This window comes from Mastomys coucha, unplaced genomic scaffold, assembly GCF_008632895.1.
Source record: "Mastomys coucha isolate ucsf_1 unplaced genomic scaffold, UCSF_Mcou_1 pScaffold16, whole genome shotgun sequence".
NCBI lineage: Eukaryota > Metazoa > Chordata > Mammalia > Rodentia > Muridae > Mastomys > Mastomys coucha.
In genome coordinates, this window is record NW_022196898.1 from 84057119 (window position 1) to 84084657 (window position 27539).

Here is a 27539-nt window from a genome sequence, read left to right on the forward strand (position 1 = left end):
TCCTTCTTTCCTTTCTTTTTCCCTTTCTTTTGTCTTTCTTTCTTTCTTTCTTTCTTTCTTTCTTTCTTTCTTTCTTTCTTTTCTTTTCTTTTTCTATTTTAAATTTCTCCTTCTTCTTCTAGTTCTCCTTCTTCTCTTCTTCCTCTTCCTCCTCCTCCTCCTGCAACTTCTTTTATCTTTTCTATTTTTTGAGCCAGGGTCTTACCATGTAATCTAAGTTGGCCTGGAACCTGTGTAGACCAGGCTAAAGGCTACCATCATCTGGAATCTCTGGCAAAAACAAAGTATAGGTCATGGGGGTCATTTCCCCCCCATGGACATTTTTAATGAACCTCTCACCCACCCATTTCCTCTTAGTTTTTTTTTTTTTCCTGAGTTTTTGAGACAGGGTTTCTCTGTATAGCCCTAGCTATCCTGGAACTCACTCTGTAAACTAGGCTGGCCTCAAACTCAGAAATCTGTCTACCTCTGCCTCCCAAGTGCTGGGATTAAAGGCTTCATCCCACCCTCCTGAAGGTGTTTTTGTGTCTGCCTTCATCACTGGCCTCCCCTGTTATTTTTGCACGTGTTTTGCTGGTCTGATGGGTGAGCTGCACTTTCCACTGTTACACATGAGTTTTTTTCCATTGATTTCTCTAAATCAATTGTTTCCAGAAATGCATTTAAACTCAGCAGTTACAGTTCAGTCATCCTGATGTTTGTGAGAAGTTGCCCTTATACTATCACGCACTATGACAAAACTTGGGTGTAACTTTTTTTTTTTTTTTAATTCAAGGGGGGAAAATTCAACAGTGACAGGGTAGTGCATGCTTCAGCTTTTCCATAGTTCAATTCCAAACTTTATTTTTCCAAATGGAAAAAACAAAGAGTAATTTTATAACACAGTGCAGGTTTTTCCTTAGTTAATGTAAACTAAGTTATCTTTGATAATAAAAATGAAGTTACTGTTTGAAGTATTATTTGCTTTTGTGGGACCTGTGAGAGTAAGACTTTATTCTTTGGAGTTATTGTTCATTTTTCTATTCCTTAGGATAAAGCAAACATGAATATATATTTACAACTCTGTCATAGTCTCTTGCCCCTTACCTTTTCTTTGTTTTCTGGAATTTTCTGCATTCTTTCTTTGTCATCTGTTTCTCTTTGCTCTCTTTTCCTTCTATTGAATTTATTAAGAATCTGATCTATTCCATTCTAATTGTGACCCCTATACTGTGGAAGTAAAGGGGTGTATAGTAACCCATAACACTTCCTCTTGTGTTGACAAGTCATTGGCTTCTTCTCAGGCCCTTGAGTCTCACCAGGACCCATGGTTGAGTGTTCTCTTACGCAGAATGTAGACGAGGTGAGGTTTAACTTATATATTGTGTTAGAATTGTGATTTTTTTTTTTAACTTCATCCAGTTGCTTTTATGCAATATCCATTGTATACAGGTCACTCTGATGATACTCTCTGCTGATCTCAATCATGTTGCCAGGGTTACCCATGAATAATTTAAATAGAGGACAGGCATTCTGTCACAACCTAATACACGACATCTCTGTGTTTCTATTACTTTGAAAATGGAAGGACCTCTTCCTTCTCCCTCCACACCAGGGATGAGAGACAATGTGTGACTCAGAGTTGTTTTCCCATAAAGGGACAGTCTGTGGACTGAGTCTTTTCCTGCTAATTTAAACAGTAGGTCGTGCAATTGCTCTCATTCTTCATGTAAGTAGAACTATATTTGATAGTCTCAAAATTGAACATGCTTTTGAAAGCTATTTAGAGTGCCGATTTATTGAAGTATGTAGGTGGTTTAGCATAACATGACATATGGAATTGAGTTGATTTACCTGGGTGCACATCTAAACTCTGTTACTTAATATCAGCGTGGAGCTGTAAGAGGCGTTTAACTTCCCTTTCATAGCCTGACAGATGGCTCAGTCGTGTTTCCAAATGTGAAGTCATGTGCGGCACTCTGCAGGTAACGGAGTGAAATGTCTTCCCCTTGCAGCCTCCTCTTCATCCTTTTCCCACCTAAGAATTCAGCTTATAAAGCTGTGGCATTCTTAGACTAGGTACTCTTTCTTGCCTTGGAAGTTTAAGATTTCAATACATTTTCTGTTGGTCAGCTCAGGGAGTTGTTTGACTCAGGTGTTCTGAGTTGGCCTCTCTTGGGTGGAGTTTGCATTTCTCAACCCCTTTACTGCTCTTGTGGAGCCTTAGTGATGCAGCTTTAAATGGATCACATTTTATTTTTACTTTTTTTCTCGGTGGCACTTTTTGTTGTTGTTGTTGTTGTTACAATCTATTAGAGTACATGGCATTCGGTATTTTAGAATGGATTCTATGCACAAGGATTGTCTTTGTGAAAATTGCATAAGCTTCATATAATTAGGAATTTACAAAATACAAAAATAACTGAAGTGAGTTTATTTCAGTTAGAAGTAACGTTGGTATTGGAATAGTGACCAAACTTTACTCCCAAGCATGCATAACTGAACCTTCATTATCTTTCCTATAGTTTGCCTTTCTCTGCCAGGGAAAAGAAAAATTGCTTAAACCATAGCTAATTAAGAAAACATTATTTTGCTTAATAGATGGCTGGAAGGTAAAGGGTGGAGAAGAAAATATGGAGGAAACATTTTTGATTCCTTTTCAAGAATTAACAATGAGGGATTTTAGAGAAAGAAGCATAATGGATAAAAATCAAACGATCTGTTATTAATACCACGTGTGGTTATACATGTGCACTTCTTTTCTCTGTCCCTATCTCTCTGCATGTGTGTGTGTGTGTGTGTGTGTGTGTGTGTATGTAACAACAGCAATTAAAGAAGAAGAGATCATGTGCTCAAGCTCATGTGCATTTGCATTTCTGAGTGCAGGAATACATGACCCGAGCTGTGATCATGTAGTTAGCAGACACCTCAGGTGTCAGTCTTTCCTGCCACGTTGACTGAGGCAGCATCTCCAGTTTGCTACTCCATGTGTATACTACACTAGGTGGCTAGTGACCTTGTGTTCTTCTGTCTTCTGTCTTCTCACAGGGCCACTGGGATTACAGCATGCTAGTATAGCCAGCTTTTATATGGGTTTTGAGGGATTCCTCTGAGTCACTCATGATAGCACTACAAACCCTTAAACTACTTAGGGTACCTCCTCAGCCATCATTTCTGAACATTCACCTTTCTCAAGTCAATATTCTTTTATAGTTTGATTTTTTTTTCTCAGTTACTTAAGCATTTTTGGTTTTTGGAAAGTGTTCAGACATAAATCCTCTTTCTGGTTTGAGTACTGATAAATGCAAGCCTACAGTTCTTTGAGGTTGTTTCTATTGCTAGCTGTGGGCATTATTATTTCTGTATCACATTTGGTTAAATGGCTTTCCATCCATCAGCCTCCCCTCACTCAAATCAATGCCAGGAAAACCAGTATGGTTGAGGATGGGCATGTGAGCACTCAGGGTGCTGGTGTCAGTCTTTGGGTTCCTGTGTTATCAGAGCTCGTCCAATGAGACTGGTGTGGATTTATACTTGTTTTGTTTGCTTTTCAAAGAGATCTCTCAGGTGATTTTAGTAGTGAGTCCTGCCAGTGAACCTTTTGAAAGTGACATCCCAGAATGCAGCAGTCCAAGAACAAGAGGCAGCACACATTCCCTCATATCACTTTACTATGGAGGAGTTGAATTCTTCAGTTTGACTTCAAGCTCTCTTTACCTAAATAGGCAGGACAAGGACAAGATCTCCTCTCAATCGAAGAGTCCAAGTCTCTTACTGAGTGCAGGACATCACTGGATGTTGACCCGTGATGATTCTTGATATGTTTCCTTTTGTTTATTTGTTTGTTTGGTTTTGTTTTTCAAGACAGTGTTTCTCTGTATAACCCTGGCTGTCCTGGAACTCACTCTTCCATTCTGGAACTGTTCGAGGCCAGCCTTGAACTCAGAAATCCGCCTGCCTCTGCCTCCCAAGTGCTGAGATTAAAGGCCTGCGCCACCACTGCCCAGCGATATGTTTCCTTTTGAATTAAAGCACAGGTAGTCACCACTTTTTTTTCTTATTTTCTTTTGTCTGCATTTGGTCTCACTTTATCAGCAATCATAATTGCTAGCTAGTAGCAACCATTTCACGAGTACTTAGTGTATGCCAGGTGTTCTAAGATGTTACACGATATGCACTCTTGTTTAGTCCTCACAAGATCTTTATGCTATCATACTCCCTATTTTGCAGATAAGGAAAATTTTGCAATTCAGATGAATTGTGTAGGTACAAGGAGATTAAAACTCCAATTCTGGTGTCTTGGAGCCTCAAGACAAACATTTTTATATTCAGTCTTCTTAATATAAGACCCTAAAATTAAGAGGAGCAAATCTTTGACTGGTGAGAAGTCCCCTGTAATTAATGGAAGTCAAATGCAACTGATGATCTTTGCTTCCTCTAGTTAGCATGTGGAGGTTGGTCTGGCGCGCTGAGCACAGGTGGAGAATGCAGGAAAGCCAGGAGGGGCCTGTGGCTACTATGGATTTATCAGGGTCAAAATTCAAAGGTATTCTTTCCTTTGCTTTTAGATTTTCTTTGTTTTTAACTAGCCTTGGAAAGATACATGCAACTGCCTGTAACTGCCTTCAGTTTGCAGGCAGCGTGTGGGTTTTTAAAACTCAAGCCTGGAGGTTACGTCCTGGATCAACAGGAGTTGAGTAATGTTACGTGTAATATAAATCCATTTTCTTAAGCTATGGAATATTGAACATTGCTATTTATCACATGAAAACATTGCACAAATATAAGGCATGTGTGAACATTGTCCTAATGGTGAATGTTACAGAAGTTGGAAATCTTGTAAAGCGGTCTCTGATCCTCCTGTCCACCTGTAGCAGCAGCAGCTTAGGGCAGCAAGGTAGTTTGAAGAAAAATCAAAGATTAAGTGTTTATGCTATGGGATATTGAGCTGTCTTGTTTTAAAGATGCCACATAGTACTCTATGCCTCCAGACCTATATTAACTTAAATCAGTATAGTATGGCTGCCATCATTGGCAGGCAGCATTTATTGTGTTCGCTAAGTGATGTTATGGTTTTAGTGTGTGTGATATGGGAAGCAAACCCAGCGTCTCACATATGCCAAGCAAGTGTTCTGTCATTGAGCCAAATCCCTATTTACTGCACAACAATGTAGTATGTGGCTGAATATGCAGAAATCAGAAATAAGCAGACCCTTTAAACTGCTTTTAATTGATAGACAAATACATCATATTAGTTTAATAAACTTGTATAGTTGTGATTTCGAGTAAATTCCCTGACCAGTTTTTCTGACCCTAGTATTAAATATTCATGATAGAATGAACTAGCACTTTTGTCAATACAGTTGGCTAATTTGTATATAATAGGTTTTCTTAAAACATGCTGTGAATATGTATAATTTAGACTGACTTTTTTGTTTGTTTGTTTTTTTGTTTTTTTGAGACAGGGTTTCCTGTGTAGCCCTGGCTGTTTTGGAACTCACTCTGTAGACCAGGCTGGCCTCAAACTTAGAAATCTTCTTGCCTCTGCCTCCCAACTGCTGGGATTAAAGGCATGCACTACCACTGCCCGGCTAGACTGACTTTTATGAGAATAAAGTTGGGAAATTTGACCATATTTATCTCCTTCCACCATAGTCATAAGATGTACTTCATCTCTGCAAATTTCTTAAAAAACATGCTATAGTTAATAAACATGTTACCCATGTTTAACACATGTAATTGAATCCCTTCTTCTAGACATTTTTTGTTCATTTATATCATGTTTTTATATTTTAAAAAATATAAAGTAGCTTGGCACTGTAGTTGAGAAATTTCTGTCTTTATGTAAAACCTGGCTTTCTTGGAAGGTTCCCCACTCGTCAGTCAATTTTTTTCATCTCTCCTCTCTAGGTCTCCCCTTCCCACCCAGGGTATTCGTGTGTGTGTGTGTGTGTGTGTGTGTGTGTGTGTGTGTGTGTATGCACGCACGCATGCACATTCTGCCTTGGAGCCCTCCTTTGAGGTCACAATACACACAGCATGATTTTCCTATTTGAAGATGGATAATAATATTGATTAGCCACAGTTTAGGGATCATTTTTTAGTGCTGGTTGTGAAGACACATTTTTTGCTTTAAAGCCAGTTTGATGGTACAAAAATTTATACAACGCTCAGGTTTTTAAGGGATGTAAATGTGCCAAGTGTGATGAGAACTTTTAAAGCAAATGACAAACTTCTGGCATCTAGAGCAAATGGAACTGGTGGGAATTCACTGAAGCACAAGAAAAATAAATACCAGAAACCCTGTGTACTTAAGTCGAGCTCACTCTTTACACCAAGAGCTGCACTGAGCACTTGTATTAAGTCTGCCTTCAAGGCCTCCTTTCACCATCTCTGGAAAAATAGAATCCCATTTCCCCTTCACAGGTTGTGGAAACAGGTTTCATAAGGGTTTGCTCAAGGACACCGCCTTAGCCAGGCAAAATGGGAGAACAGCCATTACATAATTCAGAACTAATAACCACTACACCTCGCTGCATTTAGAGCGTGGATTCTGCTCCATATTGCTCAAAATAGTTAACAACAGGTTTTCTAAAAAGCTTTTAAGGAATAAGTCGAGGAGAGATGCACTTTACCAGAATTACAGGCCAGTATGTGAGGTAGCAGCTAGCAGAGACAGAATGTACTGGACCTGCGGTAGACACCAAACCCGGTGGAATTATTCTGAAGGACCCACTTACCCATCAAATCTCAAATGAAAACAAAACGTTGGTATCATTTTCAAGCTGAATAACAAACCTGTTATTGATTATGATATATAACATCCGATGTGTTGCTTTTCTACACTTGATGCCAGCACTTAGGAAAACAAAAGCCAAGTTAACTGTTGAAGGAGAGAACTGCATGCTGGGTATATGCTGTTGCATTTAGAGAATAGCAGCATGAGGTGGGAGAGGTGGGAGATAATCATCTCACAAATGACTTGGGAAGTTCTGTTCTGCCACTGTGGGAAGGAACAGTGAACTCAGATGAAGGAAAGGACATTATTCAGGAAAGCTGGAAGCTAAGAGTGATCTTCAGGCCACTCATAATTCCCAGTTGACCTACATCTAAGTCCCATTTTATGTAAAGAGGTGATAGAGCAGGAGTTCAGAGCTCATCTTCTGAAAAGGTGTTCTGGGAGCCCTGACTTCCTCTTACTGCTTATGCAAACTTGCTAACCTCACTTCATCTCAGATGTAGGAAAAGTAGAAAAAATGGTTCCTACCCCTCATGCTCAGAATCCTCTATTGAGATAACACATATGAAGTATCTCAACTGTATCCAAGGTGTTATTGATTACTGCTATATTAGTTTGGCAGTGTTGTTGTTGCTATCTCTTACTCTCTTTGACTCTTATTTTGTTTTTGCAGTTACAAACTTGAGGGGTCAAATTCAATGATCCTTTTGGATACAGTTAAGTGTGTGCATACTAAAACAGTTTAGGACTTGTATTTGTGGAAAGTCTTGAGTGAGTAAGAGAGACAGGCAAACTGATGGAGGTATCAATTGCTTTTTATTTCAAAACTAAAAAACAAACACCATATCAAACACAAATTAAACGACAACAACAATGACACAAACTAGAGTCAAAAGGTTATTTTGTTGAACATTTGGTAATTTAAGTATGTGAGATATTTATATGGAAAGGCAACTTATTTTTAGACATGACATTTGAATAGCGATGGTTTTACAGTCACATGATAAGGGATGTAAGCAAGGGATTGGCTAGTTATGAGGAATCCACATGAAGTATTACTATGCAAATTATGGCCCAAGCATTTTGCAAATATTGATTTGTTTAATGTTCAGTTTACAAAAAGAAAACCTTACGTACTCCAGAACAGTTACACTCTTTGAAGTAATGCAGTTTCCCTAGGTAATCTGAATTCTGAGTTCCTGTTCATAGCCCTCACCTAAGTACCTTCAAAAGCTTGAAGAAATGTATGTGAACCCGTGGACTCACTGGAACACTGAGTAGCTGGGGCAGCCCAACCTTAGGCTATGAGTATAGGGTTGACTCTGAGGATGTAACCCTGGGATGTGGAGCAGTGGTTTGCCTACTATTGGAATGATTAGACAAGTATATAGTTGAGGAAATAGACTAGTTGGTTGGTCTGGTGATGGGGAGCCAAGCCTGAGGGGGTGAACTTGAAGCTCTGTAGGTCATGGACTCTTAAAGCATCTGTTAAGTGAGTTTCTCCAAGAAATTTGTACAGACTAAGAAATCATAGTAAAAATTCAACACCCTGCAATCCTTTCATTTACTTGATACTTCATATCATTAGGTTTTTTTTTTAAATCTTTTGAAATGTTTACAATTTTTTCAAGGGAAGTATATAGTTTTGCTTTGTGCTCCATGTGTAATCTTATAGTCATCATATTTTAAAATATTTCATGTTTTTAGATACCGATTTTTAGTGACTTTCATGAAATCAATCTTAGAAGATTCTTGTTGAATCCTCACCTTTCTATCCCAACTGTTTCAACACATACATAAACAATAACAGTGAAATTGTTTACATATTTCTGCCTTTGTTGCTTATGAACAAAAACTGGCCTGAGTCTTTGTGGCTAATTAATGGTGTCCATAGCAGGCACCTCACTCTATGTTTTCTCATGAATACTCATTATTTGAATTCATTATTTTTCGATGGAAAAGTTATTTACCAGAAAAGAGAAAGACAGCGGCTCTATTATGAAAATGTGCCTTCATGCTCTGTAAATAATCAGTTCCAGGTCTCTGTCTCTGCCTCTGGGACACTCTTTGTTTCTGTCTCCTGGGCAGGAAAGCCCTCTGGGTAATTAGTATCTGGTGACAGGGGACTTCAGGAGATGTTGGGCGACTGATTATTTTTTTGTTTATCATTTCGTGAAAGAGTAATAATTGGGTCCCCCTTGACCATGTGGGGAGGCAATATAACCAATACCTATGAGGGTATTGTAAAAGTCTAGTAAAAGTCTCTAGTAAAAGTCACATGCTAGGGAGGATTCTGCTTGAAACACACACACACACACACACACACACACACACACACACACACAGACACAGAGACACACCCCTTCATACATCAGTAAGCTAAACTCTGATTTCTGATTTCGTATGGCATCAAGTCATAATAACTTTGTAGTTTTAAAATTCTGTTTGTATTTTACTATCCCCAGAATGGACAGTTGAAATCTCTGCAGTGAATGTATAAATCATTTCCAGGTGAAGTAAATATCATGGAAGATTATTATGTATCCACCCTCTTGGAAGAAACACTATTGTACTTTCTGTCAATTTTGTCTTCTCATGGAAATCGTCTTTTAGTTTTACACTTAGACATATTTTGTTTGCATATATTGTGAGACCTTTCTTCTTTCAGTATTTAAGGAATGACTGTACTCTACATACTTAAAATACGTACATTTGAGTGGCTATAGAGTTGGCTCAGTTATGAGTAATTGCTGTTCTGACAGAAGACCTAGATTTGATACCCATCCACCATATAGTAGCTTACAACCATCTATAACTCCAGTTCCAAAGGATCTGATGGTCTTTCTTGACTGCCTCACAATGAAAACTTTACATAGCAAGAGCATATCTCTTTTTACACATTTAAATTAACTGTTTTTTTTTTACACGTATTTACCATGGATACGTGTAAGTAGTCATGCACACATATGCCATGACATGCATGGGGAAGTCAGAGTCCAACTTGCAGGAGTCTGTTCATTTCTTCCACCATGTAGGTCCCAGAGATTGAACACAAGACTTTTTAGCCATTGAACAATCTTGCTGGTCCCAAGCTATATCTCTTTTAAGCAGTAAGTCACTTAGAGTTCTGTCTAGTGATAGAATATTAAAATGCTGTTACAAGTGTGCTAGGCTTTGCATCACCGTACTCCATGTAGTAATCTGGAATAAGGGATCATTACAAAATATGATATGTTTATCACCAGGGACACCATAGGATTGCCCTGGTGTCCCTTAGGGCCATGGTGAACACAGAACTGTATACCTTATTTACTCAACTTATTCCAGGTCTCCGCCTGTTTTGATTTCATGAGCTGACAGGCCTATTCCATTCCTGTAGACTGGGGGGCCTGGATATTGTCAGGAGGACTTTTATCCCATCTCTCGGCATGGGTTCGTACTGTGGGTGGATGGTGTGGTGAGAAGAGGAGCTTGGGTTAAGCTGCAGGACAACTCTAGTCAAGTACATGTGGTTGGAAATGCAAACAGATACAGTTTCACCAAGAAACTTCCCACTTCCCAACTTGAAGTATTTTTTTTTAAAGGACTTTGATTTTAAATCACAATTGACAAGTCCATATGAAAGATGAACGGAATAAAGAAAAAATAGTTTAGGAATAAAGAAAAAAATAGTTTAGGGATCTTATTCTCAGAAGTATCCATTAACGTATCCTAGTGTTTGAACCCGTGTATGCAGAAAAATGATGGTTTGAGTTGAGGAGCCGACAGTTAAGGCTTTCTGCGCACTGTGCATTTCTCATAAGGGTGTGTGGTTCTTCGAAATAGCCCAGGTACAATGGATGATAGAAGGTTCACTCACCCAAGGGAAGGAGCATATGTTTGTCTCCTATGGTGGTGCCCTCAGGGCCTATGTTTCCCAGCATCCTGCAGTGGAGCATCCTGGGAGTAGTTGGGAACCTGGTTCACTTGGGGTTTTAGCTCTGTGCTAGGCTCTCTGGAGGGTGGCTAGGAGGCAAAATATTTCAATCCTTTCTTCCCTCAGATGCTTAAAAAATACAATGCCTTCTGTGATGGTTTTATTTATGAAATTATTTTATCCTATATTCAAACACAGTAACTAGGTGGCATTCTTAGATCTACATAGAATTGACATTATCACTTGGGGACATTATTCAAGAACCTTTTCAACAGAGGAAATTTACTCATTAAAGATTGTGATGTTTGTAGGTGTTTTAATCTCAGAATATTGGGCCAGTATGTAAACATAATGGCACAGAAAATGTGTGGTGTTTGGAATTGAGGAGGCAGTGTGAGCATCTTGTGTGGGAATAGATTTACATTGGACTATTTATTTTTATTTCAAAGACTTCTAATTTTATATTTATTAGATATTTTAAAATTAAAATTTACTGGTTTTCAACTCCAATCTAGGTAAAGTCTTTTCTCATTTTGTATTTTTTTGGGTTGTTGGGTGGAGGATTTCTGCATGGTAAAGCATGCATTAGGGTTAAATTAAGTTTTGAAATCCCAGGTAGACTTCATTTCTAAGGGATAATTACCATGCTCAAAGGACCTCCTCCTTTGGGAAATAAATTCACCATGTCTTAAAAAAAATATTTCTTTGTTTATTTTATGGCTTTAATCTCCTGTGACATATTTGTCTAATGAAAAACAAGAAAAAGTCTATAGCTAAAATGAAATTTTTCGTGCATATTCTGTGTGTGCCTGTGCGTGTGTGTGTTTGCTAGTGCACCACAGTACATTTATGAAGGTGCCACAGGACTCCTTGCAGGTCTCACTCCTGTCCTTCTGCCATCCTGGTAGAAGGTGGATCCTAGGGATTGTATGCAAGTACCATCCTGGTAGAAGGTGGATCCTAGGGATTGTATGCAAGTACCATCCTGGTAGAAGGTGGATCCTAGGGAATGTATGCAAGTACCATCCTGGTAGAAGGTGGATCCTAGGGATTGTATGCAAGAGCTCTGGCTTAGTTGTAAGTCCTTCTATTTCTTGAGTCAATTCTCTAAAATAAATAAAATTTAAAGTGTCTCTCCTTAAATTCATCTCAGTACAGTGACTTTTCTCTTTATTTTAGGTTTGCTACTCTAGAAATGACTGTAAATACCATTTGCTAGAATATTTCATGATTCTTTTACTTAGCACTGAAATTCAATAGAGTTGTGCTATTTCCTGACATGAATACAGATATTAAACATTTTAGAGCCTACTATACCACAGGATCATAAAAATAACTCCTCAAATATATATTTTATTTTTTAAGAATCTAATTTGACTTCAGTATTTAATAAAAATTCTTAAATTAGAAATTCAGTATCTTAAATCACCATATATGTTCTTGCTTTCTTCATCACCATATGTGAAATTATTCTTAACAGATTAGCCAGCCATATAAATACATTGGTCTTGTGTATATACATTTTATTCTTCTAAGAATAAAACATTCAAGTTCACTGTTTTTTTAAGTTTTTCAATAATGCTGAAATCATTTGAAAGAGCTACAATAAGCCCTTTTCATAAAGGAATCATGTTGAGTCATTATTACATAATTCATTGTATAAGACATTTGCATTTGTAATAAAATGAACCTCCCATCATAGTCAAAAGTTAAAATTGTGGACTGTCACCTGTTTGCCTTTCCTTGGGTCCTGTAGGCATTGTGTTGAGGGAAAAAACCAAAACACATATGAAGGATTAGGAGTATACACACATAGTCGTATTTTAATGAAAATTACCTTAAAATTCAAATTATAGAAGGATTTTTTGGTGGTGTTTGTGCTCATTTTCTATAATTGTTAATTCTTGAAATGGTAATTCTTTCATTTAATATCTGATTTTTAAAAATTATCTCTTGTTTGGCATACAGAGGTCTAGTTTTCATCATGACATTTCACACATTTGTTATCATTTTTATGTTGGTCTCTTCCTCCCCCTCCATTTCTCCTCTGCTGCTTCTCTTTCTTTCCTGAAAGAATTGTTGTTCTGTTCTATTAAAAAATTGCTTGTAAGACATTTTAGAGTTTGGTTCAGAATGTACTGTGTATAATATATAGTTGGTAAGCCAGAGGGAAAGGGGAAATTGCTTATTTCAGTAAATGCTTTGAGCATCGCTCTGCCCTTTTATGAACACTTTTGCCATACTGCATAAAACCTCATTGTGCTGTATTTGCATGTAAACAACCAGAAAAACTGAAGGAGGTCTTCCGTTTGCTAGAGAAGTGTTTGGGACACGTGCATGTTGACGGAATATATTTTAAGGCTCAGGACTTGTGGGTGGTCCTTAGAGGAAGAGAGTGAAGAGGGCATTGTCAGGGATGGATGATGTCAAAGATAACTGAAAACACCAGGACATTGCTAAGTTGGAATTATATTTATAGGTGTTTAAGCGTGCATATTTGGACTTGACACACCATCTTCAGTGAAACCCTGATATTTTCAAATAAGGCAAAAAGAGTAGCCTTAGTTGACTGATGCAGCCAGAGCCCCGTTAGGTACATCCATGCTCTTCTAAGAGTCTGGCTCTCTCTTCTGAGAGAGACGTGGTTTGTTTATCTTTGCATATCATACTTCATACACAGATAACCTGAGAATTATTTAAAGCTCTATGTAAATTAAGCTAAATCACCCAGGATGAGAACACAAGACATAGCCTGGAAGACTCAAGTATTTTCCTGCATATTTCCCTCCCTTATTCTGAACAGGATCACATTTCACATGTTGATGGTCTGTTAGCTGGCATTCTGTATTTTCCAAGAGCCAAACTCAACAAAACTCACTACCTCACCACCTTAAAACAGAGCGCTTTACTCTAGGTTCATCCAAAAATGAGGCAGCTGTTTATTATACCCTTTCATCAAGAGAAGGGACCTTTCTTTAGATGGGTGCATTCTTGTTACCTTACGACTCCTGGTCTCTTCATTTCTTCCTTAGTTTTGGTTTCTAACACTTTTCCAACTGTCTCCAACAAAAACTGCAGTGCACCACAGACAGGGCCGGCTCTTGAGAGTCCGCGTCAGCTCATGCTTGTTGTCTGTTGCCCCTTCCCCAGCCTCTTCACTCGCCAGCACGACGTGTATAATATATAGTTGGTAAGCCGAGAGAAAGGGAAATACTAGGCAGAGTGCCGAAGTATTTCACAGATTCTTATAATTGATTAGTTAGTTAATACTAAGCAAGGGGACACAACTCAACATTGGGTCTCTAGAATCCTGAGACTATCCCCTTTTAGGGGTCAACTCAAACCCGAAATTTGGTACTTTCCTACAGAAAATGAGGGTAGGGAAAAGTAATGCATTTATTAGGTAGAAATAAAGAAACTAGAGATAGTACATGCTTTGAATTCAAGCATAGGAAGGAAAAGAGAGGGGAAGGGAGGGAGAGAAAAAGAGAGGGAGGGTGAAAAAGGGGTAGAGAAGAGGTATTGATGGACTTTATGAAAGAACTATATTTGTACCTACCAAGTCAGTGGTATGGGTTTCTCAAGAGAAGTGTTTAAAAGTTTCATATATGTATGACATATACATATATATATATGTGTGTGTGTGTGTATAAATATATATGAGAAATATAATTAAATCAAACAATCAAATATATGTAGTCATATATATATGTGTGTATAACTTGGATGTTGCATTGTACGAACGATATACTCTACAACCAGGTTCAAAGATTAAGCAAAGTTTAAAAAACATGTATAAACACAGTAGCTGGTTTCCATGTTTCTTAAACAATGTCCTGTTTGCAAATGGCACTGCAAGGTTGTTTATGAGATTAGTGTCTCAGGTTAGGATGAGAGAAGAGAGATAGCTGGTTAAGGCTAGACTCAAAGGTCACCAACACTCCTGCCCATGTGAATGTAGTTTATCTGTTGTTTTATTAGTATGTGTGTCTGAGATAGCTCTTTGAAAAGGGGAAGCTGTCTCTGGGAGTAGCTTGACTTTGTCAGTTGCTTTGGATTGATGACTGGGCAAGCAGGAAATGTGAACTGCCCACATGTCCCATGTCCCAGAGGTCAGCCCTGTCTTTCTATTCTGCCAGCCTTTGATTAGAATGAAGGTGGGTGACATACACAAAGGCCCACAAGATTGGAATGCCGATCTAAGGAGGTCAGGCCAGAACGTGTTTTAAGCTGTGCCTGACATATGATATCCTTAAGCTGTTTTCTTAACATGCGCTGACCTAAGTATCTTTGACAGCCCTTTTGCAGAGTCACCCTATGAATTATGGGACAAGGGCTCTTCATGTGCATGTTCTGGTTATAGAGAGGGATAAGGCAAACGTGTCTGGGCTTGCAATGGCGTTTCACCTGCTTCGTTTGATCCACTGGTGTGATGCTTGCTGGCAGTGAGGGATGGGAACACAAAGCAAGCTGGCATTCTCGACGCTTTTATTGATGGCATAGACCATTGGGTCTCCATCTGGGCTTTATGCTAAGATTGTCAGGGATCCCTTTACATTAATAGTGTGTAAGTGTGTCTCTAAATAAGCTTAGAACTCTACATTCGATTCATGATCCCAAAAGATGCAGAGCAAGAAGAAAATCGTGTGAAAGGAAAGTGTACAAATGCCTACTCAGTGTCTGTGCATGATGTCATGTACATCATTTTATATGTTCTGGTACCTGCTTTTTTTAAAAAGGAAAAAGAAATAGTAATAATGATTGTAGCACTAACTTATATTTAGGTTATTAAACAAGCATCATTATTACACACACATATATATTTATTTATATATAAACATTAGTGGAATAATTTACATACACACATTGTTGTGGTTTGAAGACGAACTGCCGTCTTCACAGTACTCCAGGTTTGTGCGTTGTGTATTTGAATGCTTTTTTTCCTGTTGGTGGCTTTGTGTGGGAAAGTCAGACACTCTTTAGGAAGTGGAACCTCTCAGGAGGAATTGGGTTTCTAGAAGGCAGGCTTTGAAATTTTCTAGCCTGGGCATACTTCTGGTTCATGTCTCTTTGCTTTTTGCGTTTTCCTTTTGTTTGTTTTTCTCTGCCATGATGGACTGCATCCCTTTGAAATTTTGAGCTAGAATAATAAAACCATCCTCCCTTAACTTGCTTTGCCAGGGTGTTTTTGTCACAGCAGTGGGAAAGTAGCTAAGACACCCACATACAAGCACTCACTAGATCTTCTAAACGCAGGGCTTACTCCCAACTCCCAGCATACCTTGGTCCTGCTTTCTAACCATGCGTGGCTGTCAGCACCATGGTAAGCGATTCCTGTCTCAAGGTTAAGGTACTCACATAGAAATCAGGGGACATTGATGACAGCCCCAGTTTTAGCACTGGCTAACCTTAAGATGATGGATAAACTCATCCTTCGTTTGTGTTTTACTTTACTCTTTTTCATTATCAGTGAGTCAGTATTGAATGGAAGATTTCTAGTTTGCTTCAAGGGCCCCTAAATTAGGGGAAATTTGGAGATAGAACTTATGCTTAGCATGCTAAAGGTCACTTTTACTTATTTACAATGACTATAGATAAATAAATTCATATGTTCTGTGTATATAAGAAGAAAATAGAACCAGAGCCTAAGGGATTTTTGTTTTAGTGTGTGTGTGTGTGTGTGTATGTGTGTGTATGTTCATGTGTGTATGTGCATGAGTGTGTGTATGTTTGTGCATGCACACTCGTGCACACACCTGCTTGTTCCGATAAGCGTCACATACACATAGCACCTATGGGCTTCAGAAGGGGGCATCAGATCCCCAGTAGCTGAAGTTGGAAGGAGTTGTGATCTGCTCCGTGTGAGTACTGAGAACTGCACGCTGGTCCTGAAATGAGTAGCAAGGACTCTCAACCACTGAGTCAGCCCTGTCTCCAACAGCCATGCCCAGGGGTTTGCCATCAGAGTGGTGGAAAAGAAGCAACGCCTGTGGTGTTTAGGCCCTTTCTCCTCTGAGAACTTAGAGCACGTGGGTTTTTAGCTATGATATCACTTCAGGGTTAAAAACTGAGTAAAGCATGATTTTTAAGAAGTTACTAGGCAAAATATTCTCTTGTCACCATTTTATGAAGTTTTCCTGAAAGAAGTCCTGCAGCAGAAATCTCTCCCTCCTTCCAGTGAGGTTGTTACCATGACAACGATTCTTGGTTGTTTCCTTTAGAATAGTGGGAATCCCTTCAGAAGTGCATGGAGTTCCTCAGATATGAAAAGCAATAATTCTAGGTGCTAGGATCAAACCCAAGAAGGAAGAGCTCATGGATGGCTGCTAATTCACAATCGTGATTTGTTTAACACCCATTTAATTCAAAACCCAAGGATTGGTAGGTCTTTTCTGAGGAATTGCCCTTGTAATCAGCAGGGCCCAGGCCCAGGAGTCTGAGTGCCCTTGTTACTGAATCTTCTGGCTTGGTGCTTTTCTGGGGAATGTAAAACTGATCACAGCTTCAATAGACATAAAGACTGAAAATGTTTCTCCATATCATAAGGCTGAGCTCTGGTGGAATCAACAAATGAAAAAAAAAACAAAAACAAAAATAAAAACTATTGTATCTTTGTCCATTGGAGGTAAACCTAGTTAAGGCAGTTTTGTCTTAGTAATGAAAAGCTTGGCATCATCCTCACCCCACGTCTTACCTGATATTTGTCTGTGTTATTCATTTGAAGATAAGGAAGTGACATTTTGTGGGAATGGTGCACTTACGAGAAGCTGGGTGTTCTCATGTCTCTAGAGGATGTTTCCAGGATGTCTGATAAAAGTTTATTCTGTATTTATATTTAAGGCAATCACAGGAAAATTGTCTCAGCAAGACCTAGCTCAAGTCTCAGCAGCTATTGATGAGTTTTAGTAGCATTCAGACACATCACTTCTCTCGGTTCCACACGTGTTAGAGAAAGCAGTTAACTATGGTACTCCCAAGTGAAGGAAGGAGGAGAGAGCCCCAAGTTTATTACATAAAGCCTCGTCACTTTCACAGTGAGTTAATGGGAAAAAATATTTTCCAAGTCAATAAGGTTCTTTGGTCCAAATAGTTTTTGCTCAACATTTGGCACCAGTCGTCATGTGGGACTCTAGGTGAAGAGAGAAAGCAAATAAACGTGACCTTTGAAAGGCTGGTGTTTTTTTCTGTGAAGCCAAAAGGTGCACAAATACACAAATATTAGTCCACTCTTATTTTTGTTCTGGAAAACTTTCTCGCTGGCCTGCCTTCAGCCTCTCTGCGTATCATTATTGGCACTGTGGTAGCCCATCTTGGCTCCTGCAGGCCTTGCCATCTGTCTGACTGCTGAGAAGCCCAGCGCACCAGCCTTCCTTTCAACCAGTGGGAAGGAAGTGGAGCCCTCCTATTGGCTGTTTCCCTCTGTTTCCTCCTCCTGGTGATACTGTTTGGAAACAGCACCCAAATCTCACAACATGTAATTTTACTTCAGCCAAACCCATGGGCTAAAGGCTCTGGCTGCCCAAGCAGGGCAATCTGAGTTTGCTCCCTGGAACCCGTGTATAAGAGGAAGGAGAGAACCCACTCAAGGAAACTTCCCTCTGACCTTCATGGGCATCTCTGCCCAGACCCACCCATACACACACAGAGACAGGCAGACAGGCAGACAGACAGACAGATACACACACATACACACACACACACACCCCACACACACACACAAATGTAGACACGAGACTGTGAAGGGTGGATCATCATTTGTTCAGTCCATTTTGGCCATTGTGATAGCTGAGGAAGGTCTGAGAGAAAGTCAAAATCTGAAAAGGGCCCTGTCCTGGGTTTCTTTTTTGTGTCTCACCTTAGATATTTAGTGAATTTGCTCTACATAAGTTTAACATGGTCACCACTTTCATCCCCCTGACAGGCATCCTCTGTCCCTCCTGTGTACCTATCCATCTACCTGACACCTTCACAGAGTCACAGAGCCACTTAAACATTTACAATTACAAAACTTCAAGCTTGGAACATGACTTTTATTAAAACAAAACAAAACAAACAACAACAACACAATTCTTGCCCTAGCCCCAAGGATATTTTTGAAGTCTCTGCTTCTACACTCTTCCTATCATCTATCAGGTGTCCCCTTGATTTGTGAGTCCGTACCTTTGAGGAATGACCAGTATACTGTGAATCTCAAACATACATGAAATACCAGGTTAAAAAACAAACAAACAAAAAACAACAACAATAAAAAAACATTTGGGAGACAGAGGCAGACAAATCTGTAAGTTTGAGGGAGGCATAGTGTGAGATGCTATCTCAAAAAAAAAAAAAAATTAAAAAAATTAAAGAGCGACCACTGACTTGTCTCTGTGCTTTCTTTATTCCTGGGTGTGTACATAGAGTCAAGTGCTTGTGGTAGTCAGAGTTCAGCTTCTGGTGCAGTTCCTCAGGAACTGGCCACCTAGTTATTTCAGATAGAAATTCTCTTTCTGGGACCTGGGCCTCATAGATTAGGTCCACTGTAAGGCTGGCCACACATTCATGTTTTAAGGACTCAAGGAGTTTATACATAAACACATGTACATATGCCTTACTAGGCTTCCAGTTTCCCTGTCCTGTCTGGTTTTATTACCTACGCAAAGCCTGGAATAAAATAACAGTGTCGTAGCTATTTGTTGCCACTCTGACTATTTACTTTAGTTATTATAACACCCTCAGATGGACATAATCTCACTGTACAGGCAAATACCTGAAGCCAGAGGAGGTTACTTAACGTTCCCAAGGTCATAGAGCTGAGAGTTCAGAGTTAAGGTTTATAGCCAGGTTCCCTGTGCAGGCCCCCAAATCCTACTGGTCACCCATGTAGTCTGTCACTGCCTCTTCATCTCCTCGACACTGTCACATGCATGTGGCTGCATCCATGTATGAAATTTTATTTCCTGGTTTAAAAACTATATTTACAATGTCTAATAAGTCTATGCTGGTAGAGATTCTACACATTTCATGTCATATATCTAAGCCTTCTTTGAGGAAGTATATTGTACAGTAGGAGAAATGAATATTTTTGTCTGATTTTTTTCTGAGAGAAGAGTCTTAATGAAAATACTCTTTGGAATGTGGCACTGTGGGTATGGCACAGGCAAGTTCTGCAGGTGGCATCAGTAGATATGAGTTGTCCAGTGGATAACTTCTTGTGTGAAATAGATAAAAAATGAGTATTTAAAGCAGCTCATATCATAGCCTATTTATCAGAATTCCTGTCACCATCTCTCACAATGGATCATTGGATTTTCTTGCTCCTATAGGAACTTTGTGAAAGAGTGAGATGTCAGAGTGAGCATGTGTCATATACTCAACAGATGTTGGAGTGAAAGTTGCTATAAGGGAATTCTCATGTACAATTGCATGGAGTAGATGGAACAAGGAATCAAGGATTGTGATTGTTATTTTTTAACCTAAGCAACCATTTGTCTTCATGACATTTTCCTGGTCGTATTTTTTTCTCTGACCTTATATTGTCTCCTCCTATTTTAAAATGTTTTACGTATGTGTTTGTATTTGTATCTGTGAGCATACATGTGCACACATGCATGCGAGAGGCAGCAGCTAGTGTCCTCTATCCCCTCTACCTTATGGTTTTTGAGAGCTGTTGTCACTCACTGGACCTAGAGCTTTTGGGCTAGTTTGGCTGGCCTTTGGGCTCCAAGGAACATTCCCTCTGCCACCTTCCCCAGAGTTAAAGATTAGTGGCATGCCTGTCTTTGTATGTGGTGTTGGGGAAGCCTAGTGTAGGTGCTCATTCTGTGCATGGGTTTTACCCATTAAGCTACCTCATCAGTTCCTTCTTCACTCTTTAAAATGAGCCTTCATTACTCTTTTAATTTTTTTTGTGTGTGTATGTGTGTGTATGCACACACATGCACTCATGCACACACTCTTTTCAGAGTCCACAAGTCAGCCCCTGATGTTATTGCTCATGAGGCTCTCAGCCTTGCATTTTGAGACAAGGTCTCACACTGAGATCTGAGACTCACAGGTTAGCCTAGGGTGGCTGATCCTCAGGGCTCTTCCAGTCTATCTCCCCATGCTGGGATTTTGGGCAAATATCACCACTGTGCCTAGCTTTATACCATTGGGTATGGGGGATTGAACTGGGGTCTTCAACCTTGTGTTGCACCTGCTTTAGGAGCTGAGCTATTGACACAATTTTAAATGCAAATTTGACCTTCCTATTCAAGTATCAGTTCATTTTTGGCCTTTGCTTTAAAGTGTCTGTTCTTTTCTTTAACCGTAAGTGGTTAACAGTAGAAAGTTGATTGGGACTTCAATTTGAAAAGATCCACTTGTCAAGATGCCTCATCTCTTCCATTGGTTCAAACAGAGCAGAACCATCTTTGCTGGGCTGGGTTATCAGTGGACATTTAGGATCTATTTTCATTTATGGAATCAAGGATTGCCCAACAAAGCATGTTGGGATCCTTCATATGTGAGCAGTAGCCCTGACTGAGAAGACCCATAAACCCCCCTTTTCCATGATCGCTAATTATTTCTAGAGTCAAAGGAAGAAGTCAGTCTTTAACTCTTGGTAGACCCTGAATGCATTTTAATTTGAGCTTGTATTAAAAACACCGTTAGCTGCTTTGTGACAGTTTTAGTGTCAGCAGCCTATTGTTGATGAGCTTTGGTTAATGTAACCTTTTGACTTTTCTTGCAGCTGTTCCATTTCCGCCAAGTCACCGGCTGACAGCAAAGGAAGTGTTTGATAATGATGGGAAACCTCGTGTGGATATCTTAAAAGCACATCTCATGAAGGAGGGCCGGCTGGAAGAAAGTGTTGCATTGAGAATAATAACAGAGGGTGCTTCGATTCTCCGACAGGAAAAAAACTTGCTGGATATTGATGCTCCAGTCACAGGTAAGACCCAAGCATGGAGCCCACTCTACACCAACATAAATCAAATGTCCTCCCCACTAGTGAGCCTTCTTAAACCTAACACACCATCAGCTTTTACCATTGAATCTGCACCTTAAGGGATTAAGAATATTATTTGTGTATAAAAATATTTTTATCCGCACTTTTTGCCTACACAATTGAATTGCTGTTGTCTCAAAAATGATGTACCAGAGTGTTGGTGTAGGTACTCAGTTGCTTGACAGTGTTCCATCAGCAGAAACCCTCCCACAAGGCAAGGTTCCTTGTAGAGTCTTCAGACTTCCACAGAGCCAGAGGCCATGTCCAAGGGAAACAGACTGAATGGTGTGCCAGGGATGGTCTCCAGGCTGAGTCCTCTCATTAGCACCTGGGAACCTGTGAAAATGTAGACTCTTAGGCTCCACCTTGCAACTACTGAGTCTGGGTTCCTGGAGTGAGGTCCAGCAGTCGCTGTTTCTATCCTCTGAGTTGTTCTGGGCCATATTAAACGAGGGGAGGCTACGTGAGGGAGGAGGCTCCCTTGGCCTCCTTGCCATGGCATTGTGCCTAGGGTTATTTCTTTAATGCTCTTTTTCTGTCACCTTTCTTAGAAAGGTAAATATTTTATTGTAAGCATGCTCCTCTTGCGTCATAAAAATGAAATCTTACTATGAAAAGCACCTATCACCCAGAGAATTTAATCTACTATGTATGGAGTTTGCTGAGAGTATAGGCTTTTACTTTCAGTGGAGCTAAAAATGTTTATTTATTTATTTTTAATATTTTAAAATTGACCTGAGAAAACATCCCAATGAAGAATATTTGAAAGGAAAGGGACATGAAAAGATTTTTATATCCACTTGGGTTTTTCATCTTCTGAGTCTTCATATGCTTATACGATTGTTATTCAGGTCCATTTTTGCATGGACAGTACTACAGTGAAGAGGTTCCCTGAGTGTCAGAATAGACTTTGCCGATTGCAAAGTTCTGAAGGATTCTTAGTCCAAAGAAATGGACATTATTCACAGTTGATTTTGGGTCAGCAGTTTCAATGCTGATGGAAGTTAGAGTTAGATAGCAGAAGGCATTTGTTCTATTGGGATTGACTCAGTGTTGGGCCACTGTTAGTAAATCATACCACCAGCCTACCCTGTGCACATCCGAGTCAGCCCTAGTTTCCATATTATCAGATGGAGTTCTGCATTATCTCCTGCTCATGATATAAGGCATTGATGGTACTTCCCTTTCTTCAGTACTGAAGCCCTAAAAACAAAATGAGTTAAAAATTCATATTTTAAGACTAGTAAAGAGTCCACAGCAGCCAGATTATCTTTCTACTTGATTATAATTGCCTTATGTGCGTTAATGATAATGAGTAAGCATTAAGTAATATCTTCATGATTGATTGTTACCTATAAGAATAAATTCTATGCTATTTTATTAGGTTTATTTTCCCCTACCTTTCACATGATAACGTGCAGCTTCCAATGAAGGCTTCATGTTAAATTCACTAATGAGCCCAGCAGGTATTAATGGAGATGACTGGCATAGCTAAAAATAAACATAAAATAAATGTTTAGGGGAATATGTTTTTTGGAATGGCTCACTCACCTCCTCTGTGTGATTAGCTGGTCTTGGAAGTAAACAGAGGAAGACAGTGGAAGAACGGGGCTTATGAAGTCTCATCCCTGAGGTCTAATCCTGCTGTGTAGTCTAAGGACATATCTGGCTCCTCTAAACATGACATTTTAGCAGTTTTCAGGACAGAGATTTGAAGCTACTTGGATACCATGGATCATGAAACGTTATATGGGTCTGCTGGGGTCGCTACTTCATTGCACTCAGAATATAAAGATACAAATAATGGTGAAAAAGACACTGGGCAAAAAGGATTTATTGTAACATTTAGGTAATGGGGAGAAAAGCTTTCTGTCTAGGCTGCTATGCAAAAATATCTAAATCTAACTCATTTATAAGCAACAGAAATTTACAAGTATGTTGCAAGATTATGGTGTTAGAAGATTTAAGGTCCCTGGTAGATCCTGCTCCCTGGTTCACAGACAATGTCTTCTTCTGTGTTCTTACATGGGAGAAGGAAGGGAGCCCCAATCTATAGACACTGATTGCATTTACAAGGGCTCTATAGACCCATTCATGAGACCTTCGAGAGTCTCTCAGACTGGATATTAGATTTCAACATAGGAATCTGGGGCAGACCCAAGTGTTCATACCTCAGCAGCTACATTAAGAAACATAACCCATGACTCTCTGAACATAAACTGAAACATGAGTAAATTGGGGAACAGTAGGGCAGATGGATCAAGAACATAGAAAAGCAGCTTTTCTTTGTGTTTGGAGTAAAAGTGAAATAACAGTGACTTGGAATCTAGAATCCTTCCATGTCTAAAAGCCTCCTGCTCAACAGGGGACCATTCAAACTTTCAATAAACCAGAACACGTCAGAATTTTGAATTAGGGATAGTCACCTCTTAAAGTCTCTTCAAATACTAAGTCCAGGAAGGCTCTCCCATCAAGTCTTCTGGATATAGGGTCCTGAGCCTGACTTAAGACCTTGGAAATGCTTTATGATATCTGGTTGTTTTATTCTGAGATTTTACCCTCCTTGGACAGCTGAGTCTATCAGATGATATGTATATGTTAACTTAATTGAATCAGAAAAGTTATATTTTGTTTAAACTTGTAAATCATGATAAAGTATCCTTTATATAATTATGATCGCTACCCTTAAAAGACAACCTGTGGAAGAATTCAGAAAAGAAAGGAGAGTATAAAAGGGTGTACTGTGGGTGGGCAAGGATCGTATACTGGGAAGATGTAAGGAAAGATGAAAGAGACATAAATGTGTTTTGGGCAGATAATGGCCTGAAACCTGACTTTACAGTGCCTGTTTCTCATTTTTCTGATGTTCATATATATATGAATTTGGCATGGCTGTTTTTTACATGTTTATGAGCACACGTATATAAATGTGGGTAATCCCATGTTAAGGACAAAGCAAAACAAAGCAAATGGCGAATAATTTATTTGCAAATATTTGCTGCTCTTTAACTTACTTGCAGCTCCTTTGTGCTTTTTATTAAAAGTATTTTCTGTGTAGAAGTAGAATGATCCTGACATCTGCCACAATTAATTAGTAATTAACAATCTGGATGTTCATCCCTTTATAGATTTTAGGCAGAGGAATTTTAATCAGCAACATGACTGCTCTGGCAAGGGATCACATCCAAAGATCCTGCTTCATTGCATGCCCTGGATCACAGTATTATCTGGCTAGAATATAAACACACCCTTCGTTCACAACTTTAGTCCCTAACAACGAATGTAAGGTTGTAGAAGGAAGCAGCCATATTTGAAAGTGACATCTAGTTGAGGGGCAGACAAAGTGATGAATCAGAAAAAGATTTCACAGAATGAGTCAGAGATAGACTGTGCATAAGACTCACATAAGAAGAGCAGTGGAAGAGAGGCTACTTAAGAGCTACAAGAGAGAAAAAAGATTTGGTGTGTGGTGTTTATGGCTGTTTTACCAGGACAGTTTTATGGAGACAGGTTAAAAAGAGAACAATCTTGACAGGTAAAGACAGAATAACCCAGAGAATGAGAAGGAGCTAGAGGATTAGAACGCATTACGAAAGTTAGTTCTGAAAGTTGGCTCTTGTTTTAGCATTGTTCCTTTGCAAATGTATATATGTGATACTTTTTTTTTTTTTTAAGTGTAGCTAGACATTAGTGTGACTGCTCAGTTTGGTCAATCATCATGATAGATATTTATACCTCTGATATAGATGATGTGGGGTATGAACTTATGAATAAGGCCTGGTTGCTGCCCTCCAAGGATGCAGATGATAGCAGGAAACAAAGTCTGCCCCCCAAAAGGCATATCACAGCTCTGACTAATCTAAAGGCCATGAATGGTTTTACATTTGTAAGTACAGCGAACTAGAAGTCTAACCCCCCTTTTCATCTTCTAAATGGTAGTACTTTCCCCGACAGTATCCACTGATTAGATTATTAGAGCTTTAAAAAATAAAATAAAAACAACTAACTGGGACCCAACCTGTGCTAGATATGGACTGCAACTCTTCCGGAACTTTAGGATTGTGAGGGTGCTCCCTTTTCGTGAAGGCCTACCTTGGTATCACACCACAGGTAGTTAGTTACTGTCTTAGCTTTTTTAGGAGCTGTGGTAGAGGCCTCTGATAATGTGGGAACCAGAATAAAGAATGTAGAAAGAACTTGAAAAGTGGCAGGTTACCTAGTGTTTGGCTCCCTGTATATTTTACTCTATGAAAAACATGCAGAATAGCCTTCTGGGTAGTGAATAAGAACACAAATTGAAATAGTCAATTTTTTTTTTTTTGTATGATGGCAAGGAGTATTCTTGAAAACCTGGTGTGGTAGGTGGGTAGGCAAGGGGCTGATGGGTGGAATGATCTGGGTCAGTACTGTTATATCAGCTTGGTGAGGAACCAGGCTTTCAAGGGAGCCCTGATTTTGGCAGAGGGAGGCCAATGACTTCTTATTATTGAGCCTTTTAAAAAGGTGAGTGTTTACATTGACTTTTAAACATATGCTTCATTTGCATTTTAAAAACAAGTGTCTATGAAAAGCCTATTTACTGGGGTAAGATGTTCATGCCAAGACCAGATGTACTGCATGTCTTATGGAAGGTCTTCCTCCCACAAGTGTCTATGACAGGCCTCCTTACTGGGGTAGACCAGACGTACTGCACATTTTTCTTATGGAAGGTCTTCCTTCCCCATCTCCCTTTGACTTAGCAGAGTACTCAGTGCCTGTCTGTGGAGCAGAGGCAGAGGGGGAGCTTCGGCTTTTGCAGAGTGTGACTTAGAACCCTGTTTCTGCTCTCTCGGGGCTGAGGGCATGGGCAGGCATCATCTGGGCTAACTGCTAATCTCTGGGGTTTGTGTGCTTCCTGCAGTGGAGGATTTGTCCCTGGTGCAGGTCAGGATTCCCTCAGTGGCTAGGCCTGCCATTTAGCACATCAGGCAGTTGCCAGGAGAACCCTCTGGCTTTGTTCCTGGATGTGAGAGTGGACCTGGGGCCAAGTTTAAGGTCACAGTAGCCCTTCCCATGAAGCAGCTGACATCAATTAGAATTCCCCTTGCCTGGAACTCTGGGGAGAGCTAAGTGGGGATTGGATTCCTAGCAGGACCTAAATGATCAGTGTTTATTCTCTCCCTACTATCATTTGTCACCATGAAGGGGTGTAGACCTAGTTTACATGGGGACAGAATGTTATCTTTCTGCAGTTTCTGAAACTTGCAGTTTCAGTGGCCAGATTTTCCAGGCTCTCTCTGCAGCCCTAAGCCTATTGGTACCTAGCCCAGTACAGGCAAGTCAGTAATTCTGATCTGGCTGGTGGAGGCAACAACAACAACAACAACAACAACACACACACACACACACACACATGATAGAGAAGATAATGTCTATTTTGCTTATCTTTTCACTTCTTGACCCTGCAGTGTTGACCTTTCATTAACAAATGAAAAAAGGGACTGGAAGGACCATGGTTAGCCTTTCCAGATGGGAGCACCAATCAGTCAACCCCTGGATTGTTCAGAGGTCTAGAGTCTGACCAGAGACTTTGAATATCCGATGAGTTTCTGGGATGATTCTCTTGAAATTCTGCATTGTGAGATCTGGTTTAAGTACATGGGTCAGAGTCTCATAGCTGAAGAGCTTGCTCTGCCCAGGTTCTTGTCTGTATGCTTAAGGCTTCCCAGGCACACTGTGTTGTGGGTGCTCTTCTGCTTCAGAATAGCTCTCATGTAAATACTCGACTGATTTGCACAAAATAAATTAGAGTAATAGCAAAATTGAAACATGTGGGAACTCCAGGGTATATTTGTGCCTATATTTCTGTTTATGTCAGTCATTTCAATAAACAGTAGTTAAATATCAATAATTTAAGCAGCAGGCATCCTTTTATCATGTTCCCTATTTCTACC

At 39.6% G+C, this 27539-nt stretch overlaps 1 protein-coding gene across 2 annotated transcripts in view; it reads left to right on the forward strand.

Annotated features, from left to right (window-relative positions):
- Positions 1-27539, forward strand: part of Ppp3ca (protein phosphatase 3 catalytic subunit alpha) — a 278454-nt gene that overhangs the window by 111925 nt on the left and 138990 nt on the right. For both annotated transcript variants that reach the window (XM_031375622.1, XM_031375623.1), the window contains exon 2: positions 21349-21549. In XM_031375622.1, the coding sequence (XP_031231482.1) occupies positions 21349-21549 (201 nt within the window). The remainder of the gene's footprint in view (positions 1-21348; positions 21550-27539) is intronic.